At 32.8% G+C, this 23,589-nt stretch overlaps 7 protein-coding genes across 7 annotated transcripts; 3 read left to right on the top strand and 4 right to left on the bottom strand.

Moving 5' to 3' along the window:
• Window positions 1-1,992: 1,992 nt before the first annotated feature.
• On the bottom strand, window positions 1,993-2,956 carry LOC133670499 (uncharacterized). The gene has a single exon (XM_062091001.1). The coding sequence runs from the start codon at window positions 2,580-2,582 to the stop codon at window positions 2,373-2,375; it is 210 nt and encodes a 69-aa protein (XP_061946985.1). The 5' UTR covers window positions 2,583-2,956; the 3' UTR covers window positions 1,993-2,372.
• A 2,373-nt stretch (window positions 2,957-5,329) lies between these two features.
• Window positions 5,330-6,002, top strand: LOC133671412 (uncharacterized). The gene has a single exon (XM_062092184.1). The coding sequence runs from the start codon at window positions 5,571-5,573 to the stop codon at window positions 5,781-5,783; it is 213 nt and encodes a 70-aa protein (XP_061948168.1). The 5' UTR covers window positions 5,330-5,570; the 3' UTR covers window positions 5,784-6,002.
• Window positions 6,003-6,185: 183 nt separating this feature from the next.
• LOC133671414 (uncharacterized) lies at window positions 6,186-7,197 on the bottom strand. The gene has a single exon (XM_062092187.1). It carries the CDS (start codon window positions 6,809-6,811, stop codon window positions 6,602-6,604), a length of 210 nt encoding a protein of 69 aa, XP_061948171.1. The 5' UTR covers window positions 6,812-7,197; the 3' UTR covers window positions 6,186-6,601.
• Window positions 7,198-7,990: 793 nt separating this feature from the next.
• LOC133671415 (uncharacterized) lies at window positions 7,991-8,691 on the top strand. The gene has a single exon (XM_062092188.1). It carries the CDS (start codon window positions 8,272-8,274, stop codon window positions 8,476-8,478), a length of 207 nt encoding a protein of 68 aa, XP_061948172.1. The 5' UTR covers window positions 7,991-8,271; the 3' UTR covers window positions 8,479-8,691.
• Window positions 8,692-11,668: 2,977 nt separating this feature from the next.
• Window positions 11,669-12,276, bottom strand: LOC133671413 (uncharacterized). The gene has a single exon (XM_062092186.1). It carries the CDS (start codon window positions 12,071-12,073, stop codon window positions 11,861-11,863), a length of 213 nt encoding a protein of 70 aa, XP_061948170.1. The 5' UTR covers window positions 12,074-12,276; the 3' UTR covers window positions 11,669-11,860.
• A 2,291-nt stretch (window positions 12,277-14,567) lies between these two features.
• Window positions 14,568-17,385, top strand: LOC133671156 (protein NUCLEAR FUSION DEFECTIVE 4-like). The gene is made up of 2 exons (XM_062091811.1): window positions 14,568-15,210; window positions 16,696-17,385. Exons 1-2 carry the CDS (start codon window positions 14,872-14,874, stop codon window positions 16,933-16,935), a joined length of 579 nt encoding a protein of 192 aa, XP_061947795.1. The 5' UTR covers window positions 14,568-14,871; the 3' UTR covers window positions 16,936-17,385.
• Window positions 17,386-20,365: 2,980 nt separating this feature from the next.
• Window positions 20,366-22,860, bottom strand: LOC133671000 (peroxidase 55). Its single transcript, XM_062091615.1, has 3 exons — window positions 22,500-22,860; window positions 21,180-21,371; window positions 20,366-21,090 (listed from the first exon to the last, which is right to left on the bottom strand). Exons 1-3 carry the CDS (start codon window positions 22,701-22,703, stop codon window positions 20,515-20,517), a joined length of 972 nt encoding a protein of 323 aa, XP_061947599.1. The 5' UTR covers window positions 22,704-22,860; the 3' UTR covers window positions 20,366-20,514.
• Between the last annotated feature and the right edge of the window lie 729 nt (window positions 22,861-23,589).

Genomic DNA, 23,589 nt, shown 5'->3' with positions numbered 1-23,589 from the left:
AGGATCCACAGGTTAACGACCCAATTTGATGCCCACTCATCAACAAAATGATCACTATTCCGGTGATTTTCACACCGAAAAAAAAATATACCAATAATGAAACTTCTCTCCGATGAAACCATTTATAGAAATAAAAAAAAAACAGAAACACCAATAAAATCCTGAAATCCCCTTCTAGATTTCATTGTCTTGCAACAATAAAAGTGATTGAAAATAAACATGATTTAATAAATAAATACACTTTATATTATAATATTTAAATTAAAATATTATTAATGAAGAAATAATAATTACAATAAGAAACTCGTCATTTAAAAATCAGGTTAAATAACTTGAAACTTTTCTAATATAAAGGGGATCGTGATATGTTGTTATACATTGTATTTGATCTTCAAATAATAATCAATGAATTATTAAATTAATAATAAATTAATTAATTTAATTCTATTTTATTTAAGATTGTGATTTATATTTGGATCAACTTATTAGAAAACCTAATGGATTACACACACCATTGTCAAAAATTAAACTATGATGATTAATAAAGTATAACTTGATTGTAAATAAATTTTAAAAATTAAAAACTGGAATGTAATTTCTACAAGAAATTACAATTCTAGATCTAAAAAAAATCAAATAGAGACTTAATTGAATAAATTTATAAATTTTTCCTGAAATAATATCTGGTCTTCAATTAATCATTATAGTTTAAAAAATTTCTCATTAGTGGTTCATGTAGATTACCTTTAGAAACTGAACACTTATACGGCTTATGATTTATAATCTAGCTTTTGAGAAATTATTTAAAATGAAAAAAAAGTATATAGTCTTTAATTAATTTTCATAAAAACTCTAAACAACTCTAAATTTAATTTTTAAAAAAATCTTAAAACTCTCCACAATATAAAATAAATTTACCTTTCCGCGATGGAGTGCTCTGGACAACCTAACAATCCCATGTGCCGTGACAGTGCAATTTAGACCTTACCAACTTGTTTAGAATTAGTTAGGGTGCTATGAATGATCAGTAACTCAAAAATAGTTGTCTCGGGTTCGGACCTCTCCTTTTTCAACTGAAAAAACATAAAAAAAGTCTGCACGTGTGAATGAGCGGCGCACGTGTATCTCTGTTCCATCTAAGAGATCTTAAGTTCCAACCTCTATCTACTCTGTGACAGAAAAAATAATTATGTGGCACGTGCATGTGTGTCGCAAGGTTGTCAATTCCGTTCCGTTCCGTCCGGAATGGTCGAAACATTCCATACCAATTTAAAAAACGGAACAAAACGGAACAAATTTCATCTCATTTTAAATCTCGGTCCGTTCCGGATTTTTCGGCTAAATTCCGCTCGAAACGTTCCTGTTCCATTCCACATGTTCCGTTCCGCTCTTGAAAAGTCATTGAATCAAATTGAACCTTATTCAATTTAATTAATTAAACCACCCAATTATAAAAAGCTCTTTTTTATTACAATTTTCTATAAGAATGATATTAATAATAACATTAAAAATTATTATTACTATTTTCATTAACAATGATATTAATTTTTTAAAATTAGATTTATCACTAATATATATGGTTTATATTCATGTTGTTTTTTTCATGTTTATACTTTGTAGGAATTTGAGCAAAACAAGGGATGCTTTAGATTTCATTAGCCTTAATAACATTGACCTAACTTTATATTTAAAATATTTGTGTTAAAACATTTTACTTTCATAATATTTTGATATTTTGTTTAAGTTGAATTACTTTAAGTTAAAGATCTATTTAATCTTGACTATTTAGAAATATTTTAAATTTTGAAATTATATTTGTTTGGCATTGTGTTTGTATTGCATAATTTATAATTAATTTATCTTGAATTTGAATTATGTTTGTTGAATATATATATATATATATATATATGAACAGTACAACCCCGAAACGGCACGCCGAAACACTCCGAAACTGAAACATTCCGTTCCAATTGAAAAAACGAAACACCTACCGAAACGGAATTGACAACCTTGAGTGTGTCGTCCCAGAGCACCTCTAAATTCTACTGCATCAAAATCACAACCAGTCGAGGGATACCAGCTTGAAGTTGAACATTGATAACTTGAAACAGACCCGATCCCATTAATTAAACATTCTTCAACAAAGTACATAACATTTTTCTAATAAATCACTGATCTAAAAACTATATAAACCGTTAACAAAAAAGAAAACACATGAAAGGAGTAGGAGATCAAGAAAGGAGACTTTTTTTTCCTGCAGACTACAGCTAAGAGAGATGCATATGTTTTCCTGAAAGAAACCAAGTTATTGAAGGTCATCGGCATCACGAGGAGGATGAGGATCGGAGCTGTTGTGGTGAATGGCAAAGATGTTATCCAGTGTAAATATGAACACCAACTGCGATGAGAAAAATGGTTATGAGGCCAAAGAAGATAACGGTATGAACAAAAATAGAGAGCCCGCTGGTTTTCCTGTTGCAGAATTCTATCACTCGGCTATTCCCTGGTAGCTGGAAAAGCAGTCCCGGTGTCAACAGAACAAACAGAACCAAAGCGACTACCACTGGTCCCCAATCTCCCATTTCACAGTCTTCTGAACTTCCTTTCCTTCTCTTAGCCCTCTATTGCTTACTCAGTAGGAGTGATGAGGATGGAGGAGTGATGCCGGAGATATGTGAGAAGTTATGGAATCCAGAGATAACAAGGTGAATGGGACTATAAAGACAGGATGGGAAAGAGTTGCCTGAAGAAAGACAAAAAGGAAATAGCTTGGGACAAATGGAAATCTGAAGGAAGAAGACAAAGTCAATATCTGGAAGGGGGCATTGGATTTGACGTTGCATTTTTAGCCGTATCCCCATTGACGGCAGAGGATGTGGCCCTTCTATTTCCTCCGGACGGCCGTGGGAAATATTTAGATCTTTTCTTTTAGGTTTGGTTTGGGTATTTCATTCTGTAGGTGTGTGATTTCCTCGTAAACATAAAACGCTGCTTAGTTATTCGGGTCTATTAAAGAAAGGATTTTCATGAGATGTGTTTGCCGTCTCATTTGGTTTTCAGTGAACAGTTTCTTCCAGTTGATTGCATATTAATTAATTAATGGTGTAGTTATTGTTATTTTTTAAAATATTTTTTATTTAGAAATATATTAAATAATATAATTTTATTTTTTAAATTATTTTTTATATCAGCGCATCAAAATGATTTAAAAAAACTAAAAAAAATAAAAAAAATTTCAATCTTTTTCAAAAACACTTTTAAAACGCAAAAATAAATAGGTTAAATGATCAAATAGTGTATCTTGAATATAACAGGAACTAACCAGGAATATAAATGGGAATACCTCAGGTTTAATCTAAATTCAATCAAGTATCTACTTCCATTAACCATCTAGGTGGTGGTCCAGTGGTAAAAGCTTGGAACCAAGATGTTTGCTTTCTCTATGATCTCTGGTTCGAGACATGTGGTTGCTTATATGATAGCCACTGGAGCTGGCCTGGACACCCACGTTAAACTAAAAAAAAAAGATATCCACTTCCATAAGGATATCTTTTTAGGCATTTTTGTTTTATGAAAAATAATTTTTTAACTTTTTTATGTTTGTTTATCACTATAAAAATTAGTTAATAAAAAATACTTTTTCAGTCAAAAAATTTTAACTTGATTTTCAAGAAAGTGTTTTTTTTTTATTTTGGACAGAAAACACTTTTTAGAACTTTTGAAAAATTATAAAATATCTTGTTATTTGTTTTCATTCCTTTAATTGAGATTTTTTTTATCATTTCTTTAATTATTATTTGTTTACATCTTATTTTTTTTTAATTGAGATTTTTTATATATCAGATTTAGTCCATATTATTTTACTTGTTATTTATTTTATTTGAGATAATTTATGTTTTTTTTTAATTTTTTAATTTTTTTATCTGTTAAATTGAATTTTTATCATTTTAATTGCTATTTATTTTATATAAAAAATTATATAAAATTATTTTTTTTAATTTCTTTCTCCTTTATTTTTTATCTATTAGATTCGATCCTATTTTTTTTAATAAAATTAAAAAAATTATTAATAAATTATTTTCCAGTTTATTTTTAATGATATAATTAAAATCGGAAAGTATTTTATTACTCATTTTCCATGATACTACTTTTATATATATATATATATATATATCAATTTTCTAGAAATTAATTATTTTATCTAAATGAAACAATTTTCTAGCGGGCATTAGAAACATGGAAATGGTTGCATTTCATCTGGAAAAGGCCCTTGTTCGATTAGAATAATGCACGGTATGCTACAACATGTTCAAAAGCTTGTGTTCAACGGATCGATTTCATGCCTAGGCATGCTCATCAACATCTAACACGTTAATCTGAGGAGCTTGCCCTGTTTTCTTAAACCGACTCTACTAATGGGGATGATGCTATGATAGACTTTCTTGGAGGACAAATTGAGAGATAGTCTAAAAAGCATTCCGAATCTCATTAGCAACTCAAGGTTAAGGGTTGAGGAGTTCTGGTAGTTGCAAGAGGCTTCTTTGTTGTTCGGATGCTTGTTTTTTTGCTGGTTTTCTCTAGATCAGTTCTGGTTGTTGCCTTTCTCCCTGTCTGTCCCTCTGTCCTGCTTTCTTTTGGTGGTGACTATTCAAGGTGTTAGCAGGTCATCCGATTTTGTGGCTTGTCTTTTCGATATCATTTTGTTTTATGATGGGGTTCTTAGTCTGTCTTGAGTTTTCGGTTTTTCTTCTTCCGTTTTGGCTCTAGGTCTTGCGATTCTGTAGGTGTGTTGTTCCCTTGTGTTTTGTGCGTTGTTTGCTAGTCATCTTATGTTTTTTCTGCTTCTGATATCATGTAGCAAGCTGTATCTCCTTTCATCAATTTGGTTTTCAAATTGATGTCTTAATAACATGGTCTACTGGCTAAAAAAAAAAGAGATTGGATTATCATCATTTTTTTGCTGAAATGCGTAGATATTGATAGGTATTTTTGTCTGTAACTGAAAGGATAGACCAATTATATGTACAATTCAGAGCCTATTCACACTTGTTCCTCCTGTCTCTGCCTACCCAAAGTGTCAAAGACAAAGCCATAACACCAACGGCTGGAGTCATGCAAAGGAAGCTTCAGAATAGCGATCAAGGAGACTGCTGCATGCCTTGCGTAAGAAAGATAAACGAGACAACCAAGCATTTCAAGACCTTTACACATGCACCTGCCTGCCTGATTGTTTATTTTATGATTTTTTTTTCCAAGGCTTATCTTCGTCAATCTGTAAAGCAGGCAAAAAGAAGCCTATAAGGGAGCAATTATTAGATGGCGGTGAAAGAAAACTTGTTTCTTTTCGACTTCATAAAGAAAACCCACTACAAAAGCATACCTTTCCTCCCTTCATAACCCAACTCTCTTCTTTCTCAATAAGTTTCGCATCCCCACCTCCTTCGTCACCAAGAAAATTAGACTTATTCGTCCTCCTCCATATTTAAACCCACATCATTATCTTTTGTGACCAAACCAGCTTAATTCAAGCAATACTCTGAAGTTTTAAACCTCAATCCACGTTGAGAGAGATGAGGGCCGATTGGGGACCGGTTGTTGTTGCAGTGGTTTTGTTCATTGTCCTGTCACCAGGGCTATTGTTCCAGCTACCAGCAAGAACAAGAGTAGTAGAATTTGGGAACATGTACACAAGTGGGATTTCCATTCTAGTTCATGCTGTTATATACTTTTGCATTATCACCATCCTGATCATCGCAATAGGTGTTCACATACATGCCAACTGATTAGAAAATTCCCTTCTTTAAGTGGGAATGGTCAGTAATCAATCAGAAACAGCCTAGGCGAAGGCCACTTTTATAGTTCTATATACTATTGTTTTCTTCCATTTCCTTCTTATACATGAGTTTCTTCTTTCTTTTCTTCTGTATTAGCATTACTGTTTCCTAATCTTCTTTGCCTCGTGTTCAGTATAGTTTTAAATGCGTAACCTTGAGGTTTTTTTAGCATGGTTGACATGATGCTTGATACTAGTAATGTTCCTCTTTGTCCTATTGATTATTTATGTCTCGATATATCATAGAATAAAGTGATGGGTCTGTTAATGAATAATACATATTCTAGCTGGGCAACAAATACAACAGCACCATCTAGCATTTCCCTTTTCTTTTTTTCTTTAACAAGAACCCTCGAGCATTTAAACTGTTGCCATAGTCTTTATTGAGCCTTAAGATGCTAATTATGAGCCTTTAAACTTCAAATCTCCACAACAACAAAACGATAGAGGATTTCTATGTACTGACTAAGATGAATCTTTCACCTTCCATACCTACTACTTAACAGCGGGTCCCACTAATGTGGAAATGACAGCACTGGTCAGCCAATCCAGTACTAAAACATCAGTGCTCCATTTCTCTTATTCAAATTAGCAGCCAAGGTTCTATTAAATCATGATCCACAACTATAAATGACCATCTTTCTTTTCCCACCAAGAGAAAGAAAAACAAAATAAAAACGAGAGGGAAAAAATGGGCACAAGCATAAAGAGATCTCCACCATCCAGCAACAACTTTGTCAAACAAGCTTACCAGTACAATATGAGTAATCAGCCAGTATAGATGTGAACATGAACAGCCAAGATGAGAACAGCATAGACAGCGAAAAAGATGAGAGTATGCACAGCTACAGCCATGCCATTCGTCTTCAAACTCCCAAACTCCACTTGTTTGCTGTTACCTGGTAACTGAAACAAAAGACCTGGTGTAAGCAACACAAACAGCACCACCCCTACTAACACTGGCCCCCAGTCTGCCATTTTATGTAGCTCCAAAGGATAAAGAAAAAGAATACAATTATGGGGATTTTCGGTTCTTTTGTAGTTTTTAAGAGAGGAGGTAACTAGGTTAAAAGCTTATCTTGAAGGCGAGGCTATGGCGATAAGGATGGAAGTGAAGAGTTTTTTCTCTCTCTCTATCAAGCTTTCAGTTTGACACTTGGGGAATGGGAACTTGAAGGGAACATTGTGGTCTTTGGTTATAAGCCGACGTGCTTCCAAGCCTTTGTTAAATGAGAATCTTCTTGTTTATTAGATGAGAAAAAATAAAAATATATTTGATTAAAGAAATAAATATAAAATAAGTTTATTTTAATAAAATCTTATATTACAAAATGACATCTCTCCTCTCTCTCATTATTTTTGTTTTTTCTTATCTCAATATGAGAATCAAATGCTAGAATTTACAAACTTATCAAGCCCTGAATAACGAGCACAGCTTAGTTAAATAACAAGAAAAACAGTGTGGGTCTTTGGGTTGGTGCACGTCAAACAAGAACGAACGACTGTCTCCTCCTTTTATATATAAAAGATTGGTGGATATTTTTTAGGAGGTAAGGAATCTTCAAAAGAAAAGACCAAGCCCATACCTGTTTATAACTTAAATGTAGATAATCAATGGCGTTGGAGGTTTTTTTTTTTATTTGGGTATTTTTATATATTTTTTTAAAAGTTCAAGGTTTGTAATTGTCTAATAAGTGTGTTTTTTAAAGATAGAATTTGTATTCTTATATTTATATAGATATAACATTAAAGATTGTTAATCTCAAAAAAATATCTCTAGAAGGTAAAATAAAAGTTATCGATAAAGTAAACAATTTTAGGTAATATGCATTAGAAGATAATGAAAAGAATTATGTGTGTTTTTTAACTTTATTATTTTATTTTTAATATTAATATATTAAAATCATTAAAAAAACATAAATTTAATAATTTTTAATATCAAACATTCTTTTAAAAACAGCCGAAAGGTTGAAATAATGACCACCTCGGTCGAAGCAAGAGAATGGACCTACACACGCTTTGATTATTCCTCAAGGTAAGCTTCTTTTAGAAAAGCTTGTAACCTAGTGGAATTCTAGTACTGTAATGAACGGTGATGGTGCGGGTAACCATACTGCCACTTGGTCCTGCCATTGATTACAATCAGCCTTGACATCAATAGAAAATGATGCTCTCCCTTATCCAGCAACTAGTTTCAAAAAAGCTTACAAAGTGGGTGGGTGATTGAAAGGATAATCCATGCCCTAAGTTCATGGGAATCCTATTCCCTAAAGCAAGGACCCCATTGCCCCTCTCGAGGAGCTGCAAGGAGCATGTACATTATTATAGCAACCAAAGCCTTTAACCTTTGCTTAATTCCCCTAGCTCCTCCTACTCTTAAGAGTTGAGGCACCAAGAGCTCAAAAGAAGGAAGGTGGGGAGATTTCTTGACGCTTAGGATGAACGACTGGGCTGCTTCTCTCATAGCTGCTGCTTTGTTTGCGTTCCTGTCACCAGGTTTGCTCTTTCAAATGCCAGGGAAGGAACGACCCCTTGATTTCATGAATATGAAGACGAGTCTAGCTGCCATATTTGTTCATTTGGTTATCTACGGTCTGCTTCTTGTTCTGTTTCTCGTTATTCTTCACGTCCACCTTTATGTCTAGCCTGCCGGCGGTGTTTTAGTTCTCTTTCTGCTCTACTAGGATTATAAAATCAGGTTGCTCTTCTCTTTTTAATTAGCATCATGTCGTGCATCATATGAAATCTGAATTTTGCCAAGGGGTACAGAATCTCTGTGGTTTCTTTTGTTCTTATGCCTGTAGCCATCGCTGCCAGCTCTTTGAATTGAAAAAAAAAAGAAAGAGATTACTTGTGTACAGGATGGTGTTCAGCATCATGATTATCCTGTAGGAAAGCAAGAGCAGCTTAATTACTGCAAAATTACTATAGTCAAGTCAAGATTACTTCTTCATTAGAAAATGGTGATTGTAGATCTCGACATAATGGAAGTGGCCAAGAGGGAATTAAAGTATTTGACATTTTGAAGCACTTTTTGACTAAGAAAACATGATGCTGAAAACGCACTGTCTGGTTCTCTGCAACCATACCAGTTTCATCTCCATTTAACAGAATCATCAGCTTGATCCTAGAACTGGTAGGTAGGTTATGTGGGGTTTTCTGAATTAGACACAGCACAAATGATATAAAAAAAATAAAATTCCAAGAGTCATAAGAATACTATCAGACAATTTAGAGTAGTGGAGGTTTACGTCAAAATTATCTGAAAATCTGATATTTTTTCTTTAATTGAATTCTTTAAAATTGTATTGTTGAAAATTACAAATCTTCCAACTGTTCATCAATAAAAATTCTTTTAAAACTTTATAGAGAGATTGTTATGCTTTTAAATACTAGTTTTTTTATTATATTTTTAATTGTACTGTATGTTCTGTAATATTTGTACAACTCTCTCACATACTGTATGCTTTATAACATACTTCTCTACTTCATCACACCCGTTCTTACTTGAAACAAATAAGGTATAACATTCTATTTATAAAAAAAAATGTAATAATTCTATAAATGAAAAAAAATAATTTTTCTCTTAAATAATATTACATATATTATTTCAAGATAATTTTAGAAATTTATTCATTCAAGTCCCTACTTGATTTTTCTAAGTTTAAAATTATAATCCATTATATTAATTACATTTTAATCCTCAATTTCTAAAACTTATTCACAATCATGTCAAACTTGATTAATCATTCCAATTTAATTAATGAACAATGGTTTTAATATATGTAACTCATTAGATTTCTAATAAGTTGGTTTAAATATAAATTATAATTATAATGAAAATTAAATTAAATAAATTAAATAATTTAATTAATATCAATTCAACAATTGATTGATTTATATTTCAAGACCAAGTGCATAATCTAGTATTGTGTTATGATCTCTTAAATATTAGCAAAGTCATATTTGATTTGACTTAACCTTTTAGTGATCAATTTCTTTATGTAATCATTATACCTTCATCATAAATGTTTTGATTTAGGCATTATAATATGGAGTATGTTTATTCTCAACACTATAGTCATTAATTATTTTAATAAGATTTAAAACTCTTTTTAAATTTTAATTCACCTTACACAAGGATTTCACAATTAATATTTATTTGATAACAACTAGAACACTTTTTCTAATTCACATAGAATGATTAATCATCTCTTAATCATACAAATACCTTCATATAGTTCATGATATACTCAATATATATCTACCTGTTTATCACCCTTGATTAGGATAACATGTAGTCAGAATCAAAACATAACATTCTCTATATAGGATAACTTAATGATCTCAAGTTTAAGAATCACTTACACAATTATCATATGAGCATTTCGATAAACATATGTGATCTCTCTGTATACAATTCATGCGGGTCAGTTCAATGTACATATCATCTAACAAACATATACATATTAGTTCTAGGTATTCCACACACCTCAACTTATGAAAACAATTGTTTCATATCATAAAGAAAAAAAAATATAATATGTATCATTCTCCACAACTCAAATTAATATTCAGTGTATCGACCATAAATATTTAGAAACAATGCTTTTATACAATAAGAATCTCATAATTATAACAACTTTAAATTTCTCTTTGCAAAACAATGTTGTTTCAAGGACTTAATCTTTACTTTAGATTCATTAAACAAACATAAATAAATATTAAAGATAAAGGATAGCTTTATGAATAATAAATATATTTTGCATGAATAAAATCAGTGTCACATGTAATCAACCAATTGACTATAAAGCACATACCTCCTTGATAGGTTATGGTTATATTATCTAGTGAACATTAAAGATGCCCAAATAGATAATACATCAACAAGAAGGATCTAACACTTCACATATTCATCTTGTTGTCATTTGAACTAATAATAAAGTTGTAATTTTGAAAGCAAGACATGGAATAATTAGGTCCTCAGGCGATGCATAAATAGTACTGATCATTAGTCTATGCTATATTATAGGTCAGATTAAAAAAAAATTTAAGGAAAAAAATTATTTATGTGTTACTAACGTGTTTTCTATTAAAGAAATTAATTATGAACTCAAAATCCGATACATATTAGATGATAGTTTTTTTAAATATTGAAATGATGACATATTAGACAAATATTTTTCTTGAAATATTAAGACAATGACATATTAAATTGAACTAATGGGTTAACTTGTCAAATCCATAACTTAGATTATAAGTAAAAAGCAAATTGAAATAAATTATGAAACTCAATTCTGAATTAATATAATGTAGAAGGATGAAATTGAAAAGAAAATCAATTAAAAAATGATAAAAAAAAATTGCAAATCCTATCCAATAATCGTTTCTAGCCAGGTGATCTTTCAGTCCCTCTCCTTCAGTGTTTCTATCCAATAATCGTGTTTGTGCAAAGATTGCAAATCCTCCAATCCTTTCAATCCACTCTCATTCAAGTTACCCCTAGTCATCTTCATGGTGGCGGAACCAGGAGGGCTGGCAGGGGCTCTGGCTCCAGTAAAGAATTTTTTTTTCAACTCCTTCAACAATTTATATTTTTAGCTATAAATCTAGAAAATTTTATATTTTAGTTTTCTCTGAGATTTTTTCCCTGATTTAACCCTGACTAAAATTCCTACCCCCTTGCATCTTCAACCTAATTTTCTGCTTCTCTTTCAAGTTTATGAAATCACTATTCACTAGCAACACTTAATGAGTGACAGGAAACGCTGAACTTGGTGCCTATTGCGAGCATATCCAGGCTCGTTTGTAATTGATTCAGTTAGGAATTCCAACTTGCAATCACAAAGCACACATAGAACTCCATTACATCTTTTCAGTGGATTAAGTACAAATACTTGCCACACGAATCAAGTTAAAAGAACATTTACTTAAAACAAAAACCCAAAAAGAAAAAGAGCAGATTTATTACAACATGTTATGCTAGGCGTCACATCTCTGTGTCAAAAGCAGATCCGCAATCGAGGGCTATGATCCAACATACATGTGGACACCAACAGCAAGCAAGAAGATGCAAATGAGAGCGAAGTAGATGATGGAATGAACCAGTATGGAAACTCCGCTAGTCTTGAAGTTGCCAAATTCTATGAATCGGTGATGACCCGGCATCTGAATCAGCAAACCTGGTGTTAAGAGTATAAATAGCACCACCGCCACAAATACCGGCCCCCAATCCGACATCTTCTCCCTTGCTTTCCTTGCCGTGCGAGTCTCTCAATTCGCACTCTGTGAGACGATGGCAATAACATGGTGAAAACGGTATTATAAAGGCGAGGTATTGCTTTGAGAAGAAGGCACGGGCTGTATTGATGACTAGGAAAAGCGAAGGTTAGAGAATCAAGCTATTCAGATTCACATGTTCTTACCTCATCAAATGCACGACAACTAGAAAAATTATACTATATACTTGGAATTTTATAATTTAAAGGCCATATGATGAGTACTTTCAACTTCACAATAATGATGTTTATAGATATATACTTGAAATTCGGTTAAACCATATTATTAATGGATCAATGTGATCATTGAGTCTCATATTGGATCATTCCAACTCTAATCCTTGTTCTTACAATTTTAATGAAAGCCCATTAAGACCCGATTCGTATTCTTACAATTTTGTTGAATCAAACTTCGCCTCCAATTTAAGGTAGGGGGGCTCGGTAAGTAGTTGTTGGAGCATGGTAAGAACTCACAAGCAAAACAAGCATAATTAATAGCCATAAATACTATCAGGGGATCCAAGGGCATCCAGAATACTAAGATTGCATGCTCTAGCCATATCCATGCACGCAAATGTTCATAATTCATTGAAACTTCGACAGCACATATAATAACAAACAAAAATGCATAGAGACATCGAAGTAACAAAATAGTTAGGTGTTTTCAATGAAACACTCGATCGCCACTCGACTAGAACTAGTGATCCTCATTCTATCTCTCCCATTAGAACTAGTTAGGTGTTTAATGATCTAACATTGTTCGTGCATAGTTCAAGCAGAAAATGTCATTGCCAATGAAAAAACTTCAGGGCAGCGTCAACATCAAGTGCAACATCTATAAAAAGGTGAGCAAAAATTACTTCATAAAAAGCATAGAAAAACATGAATTGTTAAATTCTTTTGAAGTAATCATGTCATTACCAACACCAACCACGAATGAAGAACCAATAAATTAAATTAAATTAAATAATAAAGAACTCTTAATTATAAGCCAGAATTAATATAGTAAATAATTCTTCTAGCCACGTAAGCATACTATTTAGACATATATATATTCCTTACACAAAACTGTTGATCACTTGGTTATATAATTTCTAACCAAGTAGATAACAATCTAAAAAATTAAAAATTATGTTTATTAAAACCTTAATTCGAAAGTAACCATGCATGTAATTAAGAATTAAAAATATTTAAAAAAAACTTGTATTCTGAAATAAATATTACTCTCTAAATAAAAAAAAATCATGATATTATAAAGCACATGTATGACACAAACACCTTATGTTTGAAATTAACTTCTAATCCTCCCACAGCGTAGCACAGGTGCATTGAAGAGTATAATACCAAGTGTGATTCATGGTGGAAGGGTACTCTCCAGAGGCATCATAATAAGGCCTGGGATTAATAATTTCAAGTCGTAGAACAGACCTCTTCAACTGATGCCGTAATTCATAACTTCATATCTCCATATCTCCCACTCGCATTGCCAAATTGACAATGAATCGACCAGGCTGAAAATTATGTAGAGGAAGGGATGTCGTCTCTTGGATGTTATCTGACCATTTGCGGCCGGAAAGAGCAATTATAAGTGGGTTAAGTTTCCGTTCCGGCCCAAATGGTGGATATAGCAGCGGCTAAGGCACACGACACAATTTGCAAAACTAGCTAATTGTCTCCAGATCCAAACCAGGCAATGCCTCAATGGCCCAATCCATATTATTGTGTGCCCGATGACATTCCCTAACATTCAAAATTTCAAAATCAATCAAGGAAAATCATTGGAGAAAACTTGGTTAAACTAGTAGTATTACCTCCAACACTAAACTAACTGGGGTGTAGTATATTTTTCTTAATTGTTTTATAATAAATCCAAGTCGCAAAGTAGTTGCCGGTTCGAGCTTTCAGAAGTGTTTTTATTTTATAAATTACGATAAACAACAATGATGTGCCATTCATATTCTAAACTTGTGTGGGTAAGGCCTTTTAATATCTTATTTTATTTTATTATTTACATTCCAAACAAAATTTTTTGTAATCTTATTTTTAGTTTTTAAATATTATTATGATTTTTTGTTTAAATTTATTTTTAATTATTATGTATTTAATCTAAAAATAATAATACTAATAATAAATTGTTTATGGAAATTCGGTTCAAAATGCTTGTATTTTTTAAGTTTAATTTCGTTACAAAAAATTCTGCCGAGATATAAATTTCTCTTATGTTTAGAAAAATTTGAGATTCCCATAATATAAGATGGATACATAAGCTATTTTATATTTGCCAGGACCTTACATGTGTTTACATATATTGAGACTTGAGAGGAAGAAGATGGGATGAAGAGTGCTTTTCATTACAGCAGAGATCATTGGCTGATGATAACTTGATGATCCTTATCTGCCACAAATTGATATTTTATCCTTTTGTGCAAGGCTATCAACATGTTTGACATGTTTATGGGGAACCGACAAATCATTCGGCGCGAGGACAAGACAGATCTAACTCTACAACGAGTCTCATATCAGCTAGCATAATTTGAAAAAAAAAAAAAAACAAAAAAATTAAGATACAGCAAAAAAAAAGAAAAAGAAGGTATTTAGAAAATAATATATTTTAACTCAATTGTTGTTGAAAAATACAATTTTATTTAGCAACTGCTAATAATAATAATAATAATAATTAATTCCAGCTCCTTTCATTTAGCTAGAAACCACAAAATCAAGAAACAAACTTTTGTTGTTGTTGTTGTTGTTGTTTTAGTGATGATGGGCAAGTTACCAGATAGATTTTCTGGGTTCATCAATAATAGATGGCTAGTTTTTGTGGCTGCAATGTGGATACAATCATGTGCAGGAATTGGTTATTTATTTGGTAGCATATCACCTGTTATAAAGAGCTCATTGAACTACAATCAAAGGCAGCTTGCAAGTTTAGGTGTTGCTAAAGATCTTGGTGGTAGTGTTGGTTTCTTGGCCGGTAGTTTATCAGAAATCTTGCCTTTATGGGGTGCTTTGTTAGTTGGTGCTTTGCAGAATCTTGTTGGATACGGTTGGGTTTGGCATGTGGTAACAGGCAGAGCTCCTGTTTTGCCATTATGGGCTGTGAGTATCTATTGATCTTTTCACTTTTATTGTGGTTTATCATCTGATTTGGCCTTAAAGTTGATGATTTGGTTGGTCCATTTGTGTTAAATTGGGAACTTTTTTATACTTAATTTAGCTGGAAATGGATCTCCCGCGTTCAATTTCTTCTTCTTCTGTTCGTGCACATAATTTTGACTCGTATGGTGGATTGTTGTGGGTGGGGATTTTGCACGTATGATCTCTATTGGTTTTGACTTTATCTCTGTTGTTATTGGAAATCCTGTTATCAAAGGAACTGCAACCCTTTCTTTTCTCCCTGTTGCTTTTAACTTTTTATGTTTCATCTATTCAAATTGGTCTCGCAGAGATTTATGATATTTGATAAAGTTCTACAACATTGGATCCTTCCTTCCTCGCCATTCGTTTTGTGTTTTTCTTTTTTGTAATGGCTCATGCATGCTAGTGGTCTATAAGATATTAAAGGGTTTAGAATTAAAGTTGAAAATGTCTTTCACTCTTGGTCTTTTTTTACCTTGATTGTCTGATAAATTTCTCTATCGATCATTGAATGGACAAAATGACATGTTCTAAGGGAGGATGTTTTGTTTTTTTTACAATTTATGGTGTGATTTTAATGGATTTGGGGGCATATTCTTTTATGCTCTCAACTATCATCTGGAATTTTGATTCGTGGGACCAAATTATGCAAAATGCATATAACCTATAGACCTGGAAACTTGTGTGCGCTGCCAAAATATAAATTTATTGAATCTGTTTAACAGGAGGTATCATGGCATTTGTTGGCGATTAGATGTTGCCAAACCAAAACGCAAGCGGTGGTTCAATCAATCATGCTTATAGGCTGCTAAACTTTTGAAACCAACAGATTACTATCTTTTTTTTTTATTCCCCCTCTCCCAGTCTGAAAGTATCTTTCTTGGGTCTTCTATTTATGAAATCAATTGCTTTCTTGGAAAACATATATAAACGTGGTCACAATACCTTTTGGAAAAATGTCTTATAGAAATCACAGATTTACTGTAGAATTTGAAGTTGAACTGGCTTCTCCATGTTTTGGACCAGCTTAATGATCATCGCATTAATATGTTAACAGAATATGTGTTTCTGTCATATCTCATTTCTTAGGAAAGGATGGTATGATGATGAGAATTGACATAGAGAGAGGACATGGCTGATGATCTAGGAGGAGCTATTTAACATAGAAATCCAAGACAAAATGAAAATGTCATATTGGAAAGAAAAAACATGAATGCTTTAAATAACACTGTACTTAGTGATATTGGTTTGACTGGATTCCCTACGCTTCTAATAGGTGTTTTCGTGTTGTACGTGGTTTTAGATAGGAATATATTCTTTGGAATCAGGCTGATACATTCTTGCTGCCACAATCGCTTCTGCTATTCCTGTCTGCCAAAGTAACTTTTGCCTAATGAGTTCTTTCATCTTCTCATGTGCATGCTCTTTTGGTCCAAGGATATATAGGCGATGTATATTGGTACCCTGTTGATTGGACTCGGCTATGGAGCTCATTGGGCAATTGTGCCAGCTGCTGCCTCCGAGTTGTTTGGTTTGAAAAAATTCGGAGCTTTGTACAATTTCCTCACTCTGGCAAATCCGGCAGGTTCACTTGTCTTTTCTGGTCTAATTGCAAGCAGCATATATGACCGTGAAGCTGAAAGGCAAGCCCATGGAAACAATTACCACATTCACAATGGAGGGTAATTTTTTTCAGGCATGTTGGGTCTGAATGAACCTTCAAAGTGTGAAGGTTCCATATGCTACTTCCTTACTTCTATGATCATGTCAGGATTTTGCGTTGTTGCTGTTGTCTTGAGCATGATTCTTGTGCATCGGACTAAGATTGTCTACGCAAACCTCTATGGAAAATCACGGAGTTGACTTCCATTTTATGATAGTGTTTGTGTATTCAGACCAAGGTTTTGATGGATTTCTTCATGTTTGTGGCAACACGTTGCCAGAGAGCTGGCAGAGTCAAGCATACTACAGGAAACTCTCAAGTAAAAGTACTATAATATTTGTAATGGATTTTATGGTATTTTCTCTGATTTACCAACTGACCCATGAACTCTTGTAGTTCAACTAGATCTGGATAAAACATTCCGCATGTAAAGTCAAATCCTTGAAGCTATACCAGTGTTAATATGCCTGTTACGAGTGTTGTTTCAACTCTTAAATAATCTCTGAAAGCACAAGGCACATTAGAAAATTGTAAGGGAATTAGAAATGAAAATGTTGGCAAAGGTTATACACGCACGGCGTGATTTTTTACAATGTCAAATGTTCTACGTGATCCTCGAATTATAAAATAATTGTTTTATATTAAAAAAACTTCCACGTAAAAACGATGTATTATATTCAACTCCATGTATAATTAGAAATATTTTTTTTAATTCACCTAGGATGATAAATCCTCTATTGATTTTTCAAATACGTTTATATAGTTCTTGTTATATCTAATATCTATTCATTTGTTACCCTTGATTATGACAATGTGTAGTAGGATTAAAGCATAACATTATATATGTAAAAGATAATTTAGTAATTTCAAGTCTAGGGATAACTTACACAACTGTCATGTGAGCTTTTCTATAGACATATGTGGTCTCTTCATATAGAATTGTTATGTGGGCTAGTTTAGTGTAATTTCATCTGACAAGCATGTACATATTAATTTCAGATATCTCTCATACATTTCATAAATAAAAGAACATAATATGTATCGGTCTTAACAACTATAATTAATGTTTAATCTTAATATAGTATTGACCAAGAACATTTAGGAACAATACTTTGATGCAATAATAATCTCATAATTATACCAACTTTATAATTTTCTTATAAAATATTTTTCTATCATTAGGACTTTATCTTTACTCTAGATTCATTAATCAAATATTAGATTCATTAATAAAGTATTTAATGAATATTAAAGATAAATAAGCCTTTCTTAATTATTAAATATGTTTACATGAACAAAATGATATCATATATAACAAATTGATTGACTACATGATATATACACTAATAATCACCTCATCTTTAAATGTTAAGGACCAATTATGTTGAAGGTTGGTGGCGAAAATTAGATTTGGGAAATAACATTGAATGCTTGCATGAACAAAATGAATGCCACATATAAACAACTGATTGGCTATGTGACATATACACTAACACTCACCTCATCTTTAAATGTTAAGGACCAATCATGTTAAAGGTTGATGGCGAAAATTGAACCTGGAAAATAACATTGGATTGTAGAGCACGCGTAGAGGTAAAAGACTCTAGAAACTATCACTTTGGGCTTGAATATTAGTAAAATAGGCAAGGGCTATTTTCCTTGAACCCATTAATGCACAATCAATAAGTAGCCTAACCTAGAGTCCTAGACTTGGAGGTTATGAAATTATTTTTTCCTTTCTCATTTTACAATGAAATTGCCTTTTTTTTTTTGTCTTAAAAAGAGGTTATCCTTTTCATTATGATTTAAAGGACAAATAAGTCTTTTTGCATTTTAAAAACATAGTGAAACGACTAAATTATCTTTGGAAGCATATTTTTATTTAATTGGCAACCAAGGGATTTATTTTTTATTTTTCCTTTTCTTTTTAGTAATAATTAAGTTGGATAAGGGAAAATTTGATATTTTAATAAATATAAAATATATTTAAAAAATCAAAATTGGTTGGCACCATCATGTTGGAGACTACTATGGTCTTCAAGCGACACAAGAGATGCTTTCAAAAGACCAAAAGATAGCTTTTATAGCGGTTTCAAAGCCTTTCGCTGTTTATTTTCTAGTGGTATGACGTGTGTTAGTGATGACGTCTTGGTTTGGCTCCGACGAGCTTTTTTTCTTCTCCTCATTATTTTCTCTCTCCTCTCATTGGAAATCGCATTACCATACCAAAACTGAGAGTTATCATGTTATTTCTTTTTTGTATCAAATTTGATCGTTCTTCTTTTAATTGCTATATATATTTTGTTTTGGATCTTTTTTTTATTGATTTTTGTATTCAATTTCATCCCTTAACATTTAGTTTCATTTATTTTTTTATATCAGATTTAGTTCTCATTCTTTTGAATGATATTTATTCTTTTTTATTGAATCTTTTTTTTAATTTTAACCCTAAGTATTTTATTTTATTTTTATGTTAAATTTGATCATCTTTCTTTTTATTGCTATTTTTTTTTTTATGTCTTTTTTGGTTTATTTTTTCTTCAATTTCATTTCTCAATATTTTATTGATTGAGGATTTGGTTTTATGGTTTTTTTTTTAGGTTTTCCTTCTATATGGTTGGTCCCAGCCTCGTAACCTAGGTCATTAGTTTAAAGATTAGTTCGGGTTGACTTTAGTGTCCAAGTTGACTTCGATATTTTATTTAGGTCCTCTTTTGAAATCATTTTTTTTATTAAATTATCCTTCAACATTGGATTAGGTGAGGACTAGGCTTCATGAATGTTTTTACTTTTCATTCTATGGAGTTATCTCGAGTCCTCTCATATCCTAGGTTGTTGTTTTAGCTGGTTAACCCAAGTTGACTCAAATATTTTTTTCTTGTTTTTTTAGGATTTTTTTTCAATTTCACCATTCTATATTGTGTTGTCTGAGATTGGAGCTTTGTTGTTTAATTCAATTTGATTGTATGAGGTTATCCCGGTCTCATGATTATATCATGTGTTTGATAGGCTAACTTAGGTGAACTCGAATCAATTTTTTTGTTTTTTTATTTGATTTTTTTCTTTCAATTTCATCATTCAACGGTTTATTTGCTACAAATTGAGCTTTGAATTATTTTTTTCTTCTTTCTTTCCATGAGTTATCACATTCTCATTTAATTTTTGTTTTGTTATCAAATATTAAAAGGATACCTTTCTTTGATATTGACAAGCGTTTATTTTTTGAGTTGATCATTATATATAATTTTTATATTTGATTTATTTACTATCGTTATCTTTTTTTAATTATATTGTTAAATTAATTGTATTTATTAAACCAAGTTGAGTCAATGCCCTGATTTTTAAATTTTTCTTGTTTTTTTAAAAACATGACTCAATTGTTTTTTTTTGGTAATGTTGGAAGAAATTTTGCCAGGGGCCATCTATCTGGTGATAATCTAAATTGGAATCAACTTAATTAATAATAATAATAATAATAATAAGAATAAGAATACACTTATTATTTCTTCAGAACTTTGATGTTCAACAGAGTGATTCAATGCATTATTAAAAAAACTTCGAAACAAGTAATTAGCAACCTAGAACAACAATATATTGAATTTTCATGAATTAATGACTGTACAGTCTGTCCTGATCCTTCCTTGGCTACCTGTCTTAACTCCCACTCTTCCAAGCTTTCTCATAGCAGTCGCAAAAGCTCCATTAAAATCGCCCGAGTTCTTAGCAAAATCATTGACAGTTGGCTGAGAAGCTGGATCGCTAAACAACACCTCATCTGAAGTGAACAATCCTTTACCAGAAACCAGATTTTGGAAATACACATTGTCAAAGGTTCGTGAGGTTACAGGGTCCATGTCAATGGCTATGCTGGGGTCTACATTTCTAGGACAGGCATTCATCAACTGCTGGGCATACTCTGCGTCTAGAGAAGGGTCAACGGGAGAGGACGAGGAAAAAGAGTAGAGTCTCTTCGCAAAGCGGTTGCAGTGGGAGAAGCCTAGTGTGTGGGCTCCTGATAGTGCAATCATATCAATCTGGTTAAGGTTGTTTTTAGCAAACATAGCGTTAAGTTGAGAAAGAGTGAAGTCGGGCTCTGGTAAATTTCCTTTCACAAGTGATGCTTGAGAAACCATGCCATCACGACGTCCTAATTCTACGTTGAATGAAGGACCTCCAGCCTGAGTTTTGATCATATCAAACACAGAGATTAAGTTAGTTTCTCCTTCGAAATAGAAATACTATAATTAAGAACTTGTGAATTTCTTACCAGGACAACAACATCCCTAGCAGCTAAAGCTAAAATGTCTGCACAGGAGACTACTTTGGGGCAAGCTGCTTCCACTGCTTGTTTTGCCTTCACTACGGTATCGAATCCATCTCCTGCTAGAGAAAGATTGTCTGGAGCGTCCTTCTCTGCGTCTCCATTTGGTGAAGAAACCACGGTGGAAGCATCACAACCCTATGATTTCAGATAGGATTAAGCAATTTATACGAAGTACACGCTTTATGAGCATAAAAGTCAAGCAGTATATCGCTCAAAATCAACTCAAAATGTCCCCTAATCATTTAAAGTGGCTTTAAGTTATTTTCATACTGGGATTGTGAAAGAATGTGCAGATTGTAATTCAGGGACCAAAACAGAGTAGGTATTGCCTCTGTTCAACCACTAATATTCCTAGTTTGATACCTTGAATTTAGTATAGCTTGGTGTCTGTTTGGCCATGCGTGAATACTATGTGACGCCTATACTTGCTTTAATTTGTTTAAGGAATTGAGAGAAATGTTGCAACATGCGACAATCCAGTTGAATTTTCCCGATTATTAATTACCATTAGGCCTCCTGTAAAGAGCAAAAACAAGACAAATATAGAAGTGATCGCAGTATTGAAAGCCAAGAGTTTAGGGTGTGGTTGTCTATATTTTGGGACAAACTATCCAACAGTTTTCCATGAAATGATGCCTGAGGGTACAATAGACTTTCCATTCATGATGTCATGGTGACCGTCGACTAAAATGCTTAAATTCCATCAATGAGATTAACAAGAGTCAATAATAAATACATGTTTGACCGGCACCCTTAGGGTGTGTTTGGCGGTCACAAGCGATGCAATATTTACTACACTTCCAAGCGGGTCTTGATTTGCTACGATTGTTGGTTCCAAATCATGCAGTTGTTGAAAAATAATACTTGCCTATGCAATATAACTTGTGTTTGTTTCTATTAGTTTTTTATTCAATGGCTGTATCAGATACTAACCTCCAATCGTGACCAATAATTTCCCATACATAACCCAACAGCCCAGAAACCAAAACCATGTTCATATATCCAGGGAAGAAAAGATAAGAAATAAAAACACAACCAAAACTAGGAGCAAAAGTCTCCTTGTCCAATCAAAGAAGACTACTTTCCCTCTTAACATCCAGTATATTATGTATTGCTTGTTGAGCTACGCTCCATGATGATCATTTATGGGACTTGGGCATGCAGTTAAAAGGCACTATGATCAGTAGCTGGCATTCATGGATGTGAAGAATGAATAATTTATAAGTGCATATGTAGTAACAAAAAGAACGATCAATATAGTACCGTCACAAAGCAGTCATGAAAAAACAGACGAAGAGTTGCTGGGATTGTAGTGAATGTCTGCCTGAACTTTGTGGAAACAGCCTGCCTCACTATACCTTCCACGTTAGGACAGCTAGAGCTGTAGAAGTTTTCCACTAGTTGTCCCTCTCCCCTTCCTATGGCAATGATCAAAACCACCAGCAGAAGCATGTAACCTCTCTCCATTTCCTCCACAAGCCACACTATCACCTCTTTCTCGTGAACACTCCAAAATCGAGATATATTTATATATATATAGGCGAACCAGAGAGGAAAAGAAAATGAGAATGCTAGCTTCCACCCTCTAACAATGGTATAGACAAGTTGCTTTGTGAACCAAGTCCACATGATGTATGCATATATAAGGGTCCAAATCCTATTCTAGCCATCCTGTAGTCGTAATCTAGCTTGTTATTGGGTAAAAGTCCTTTTCTTCTAGGTCCACCTACCCAATAAGATATAGCCACGTCAACTTCATTTTCTCAAATTCAACTTGTGGTGGTAATTGTGTTATATCCTTGTTAATTCTCAAATGGCCAGAAGGACTTGCTCTTCTCTTATTATAGATTGGTAGATGTCCTGCTAAAAAAACACATAAGCTTTAAAACAAACAACTTGATATATCATGAAATTAAGTTATGCACAACTGTCCACTTTCAAGCTAGCTCTGTTGGGCTATATACACAGGTAGCAATCTGATTAATTCTTTGTTTTAACCCTGCAAGTCAAGCTCCAACGCCATATATTCCTTTTCAGTTCGTTGAATGGGTATGGCTGCTACTAATTTCTAGATAAGACTAGTCCTAAAAATAGCTTCCTTACACGTGAAAATGACACAATAACAAATACTCTATGTACAATTATAATAAACCGTTCACACATATCACTAGTTTGAATCTCATAAATCTCAGGGTCATTGAAGACTTACATGATTGTTAACTTTAGGGCCCGTGAAATTAGTTAAGGTATACACAAGCTGGCCAGACATCCACGTTAATAAAAAAAAAAAAAAAAACGACCATGCTTAATCTGCTATGATATGCCAGGTTAAATGAATGGTTATATGAATAGC

This window comes from Populus nigra, chromosome 13 (assembly GCF_951802175.1).
Source record: "Populus nigra chromosome 13, ddPopNigr1.1, whole genome shotgun sequence".
Classification (NCBI taxonomy): Eukaryota; Viridiplantae; Streptophyta; class Magnoliopsida; order Malpighiales; family Salicaceae; genus Populus; species Populus nigra.
This window is presented reverse-complemented; position numbering and strand designations above follow the sequence as displayed.

Bases quoted from the DNA above. Each gene is read 5' to 3' on its own strand.
- LOC133670499 (XM_062091001.1), bottom strand. From the start codon at position 2,582: ATGGGAGATTGGGGACCAGTGGTAGTCGCTTTGGTTCTGTTTGTTCTG.
- LOC133671412 (XM_062092184.1), top strand. From the start codon at position 5,571: ATGAGGGCCGATTGGGGACCGGTTGTTGTTGCAGTGGTTTTGTTCATT.
- LOC133671414 (XM_062092187.1), bottom strand. From the start codon at position 6,811: ATGGCAGACTGGGGGCCAGTGTTAGTAGGGGTGGTGCTGTTTGTGTTG.
- LOC133671415 (XM_062092188.1), top strand. From the start codon at position 8,272: ATGAACGACTGGGCTGCTTCTCTCATAGCTGCTGCTTTGTTTGCGTTC.
- LOC133671413 (XM_062092186.1), bottom strand. From the start codon at position 12,073: ATGTCGGATTGGGGGCCGGTATTTGTGGCGGTGGTGCTATTTATACTC.
- LOC133671156 (XM_062091811.1), top strand. From the start codon at position 14,872: ATGATGGGCAAGTTACCAGATAGATTTTCTGGGTTCATCAATAATAGA. The intron at 15,211-16,695 runs GTGAGTATCTAT...AAGGATATATAG, and splicing joins CTGTTTTGCCATTATGGGCT to GCGATGTATATTGGTACCCT.
- LOC133671000 (XM_062091615.1), bottom strand. From the start codon at position 22,703: ATGGAGAGAGGTTACATGCTTCTGCTGGTGGTTTTGATCATTGCCATA. The intron at 21,372-22,499 runs GTACTATATTGA...CTGAAATCATAG, and splicing joins TTCATGACTGCTTTGTGACG to GGTTGTGATGCTTCCACCGT. The intron at 21,091-21,179 runs GTAAGAAATTCA...ATCAAAACTCAG, and splicing joins CTAGGGATGTTGTTGTCCTG to GCTGGAGGTCCTTCATTCAA.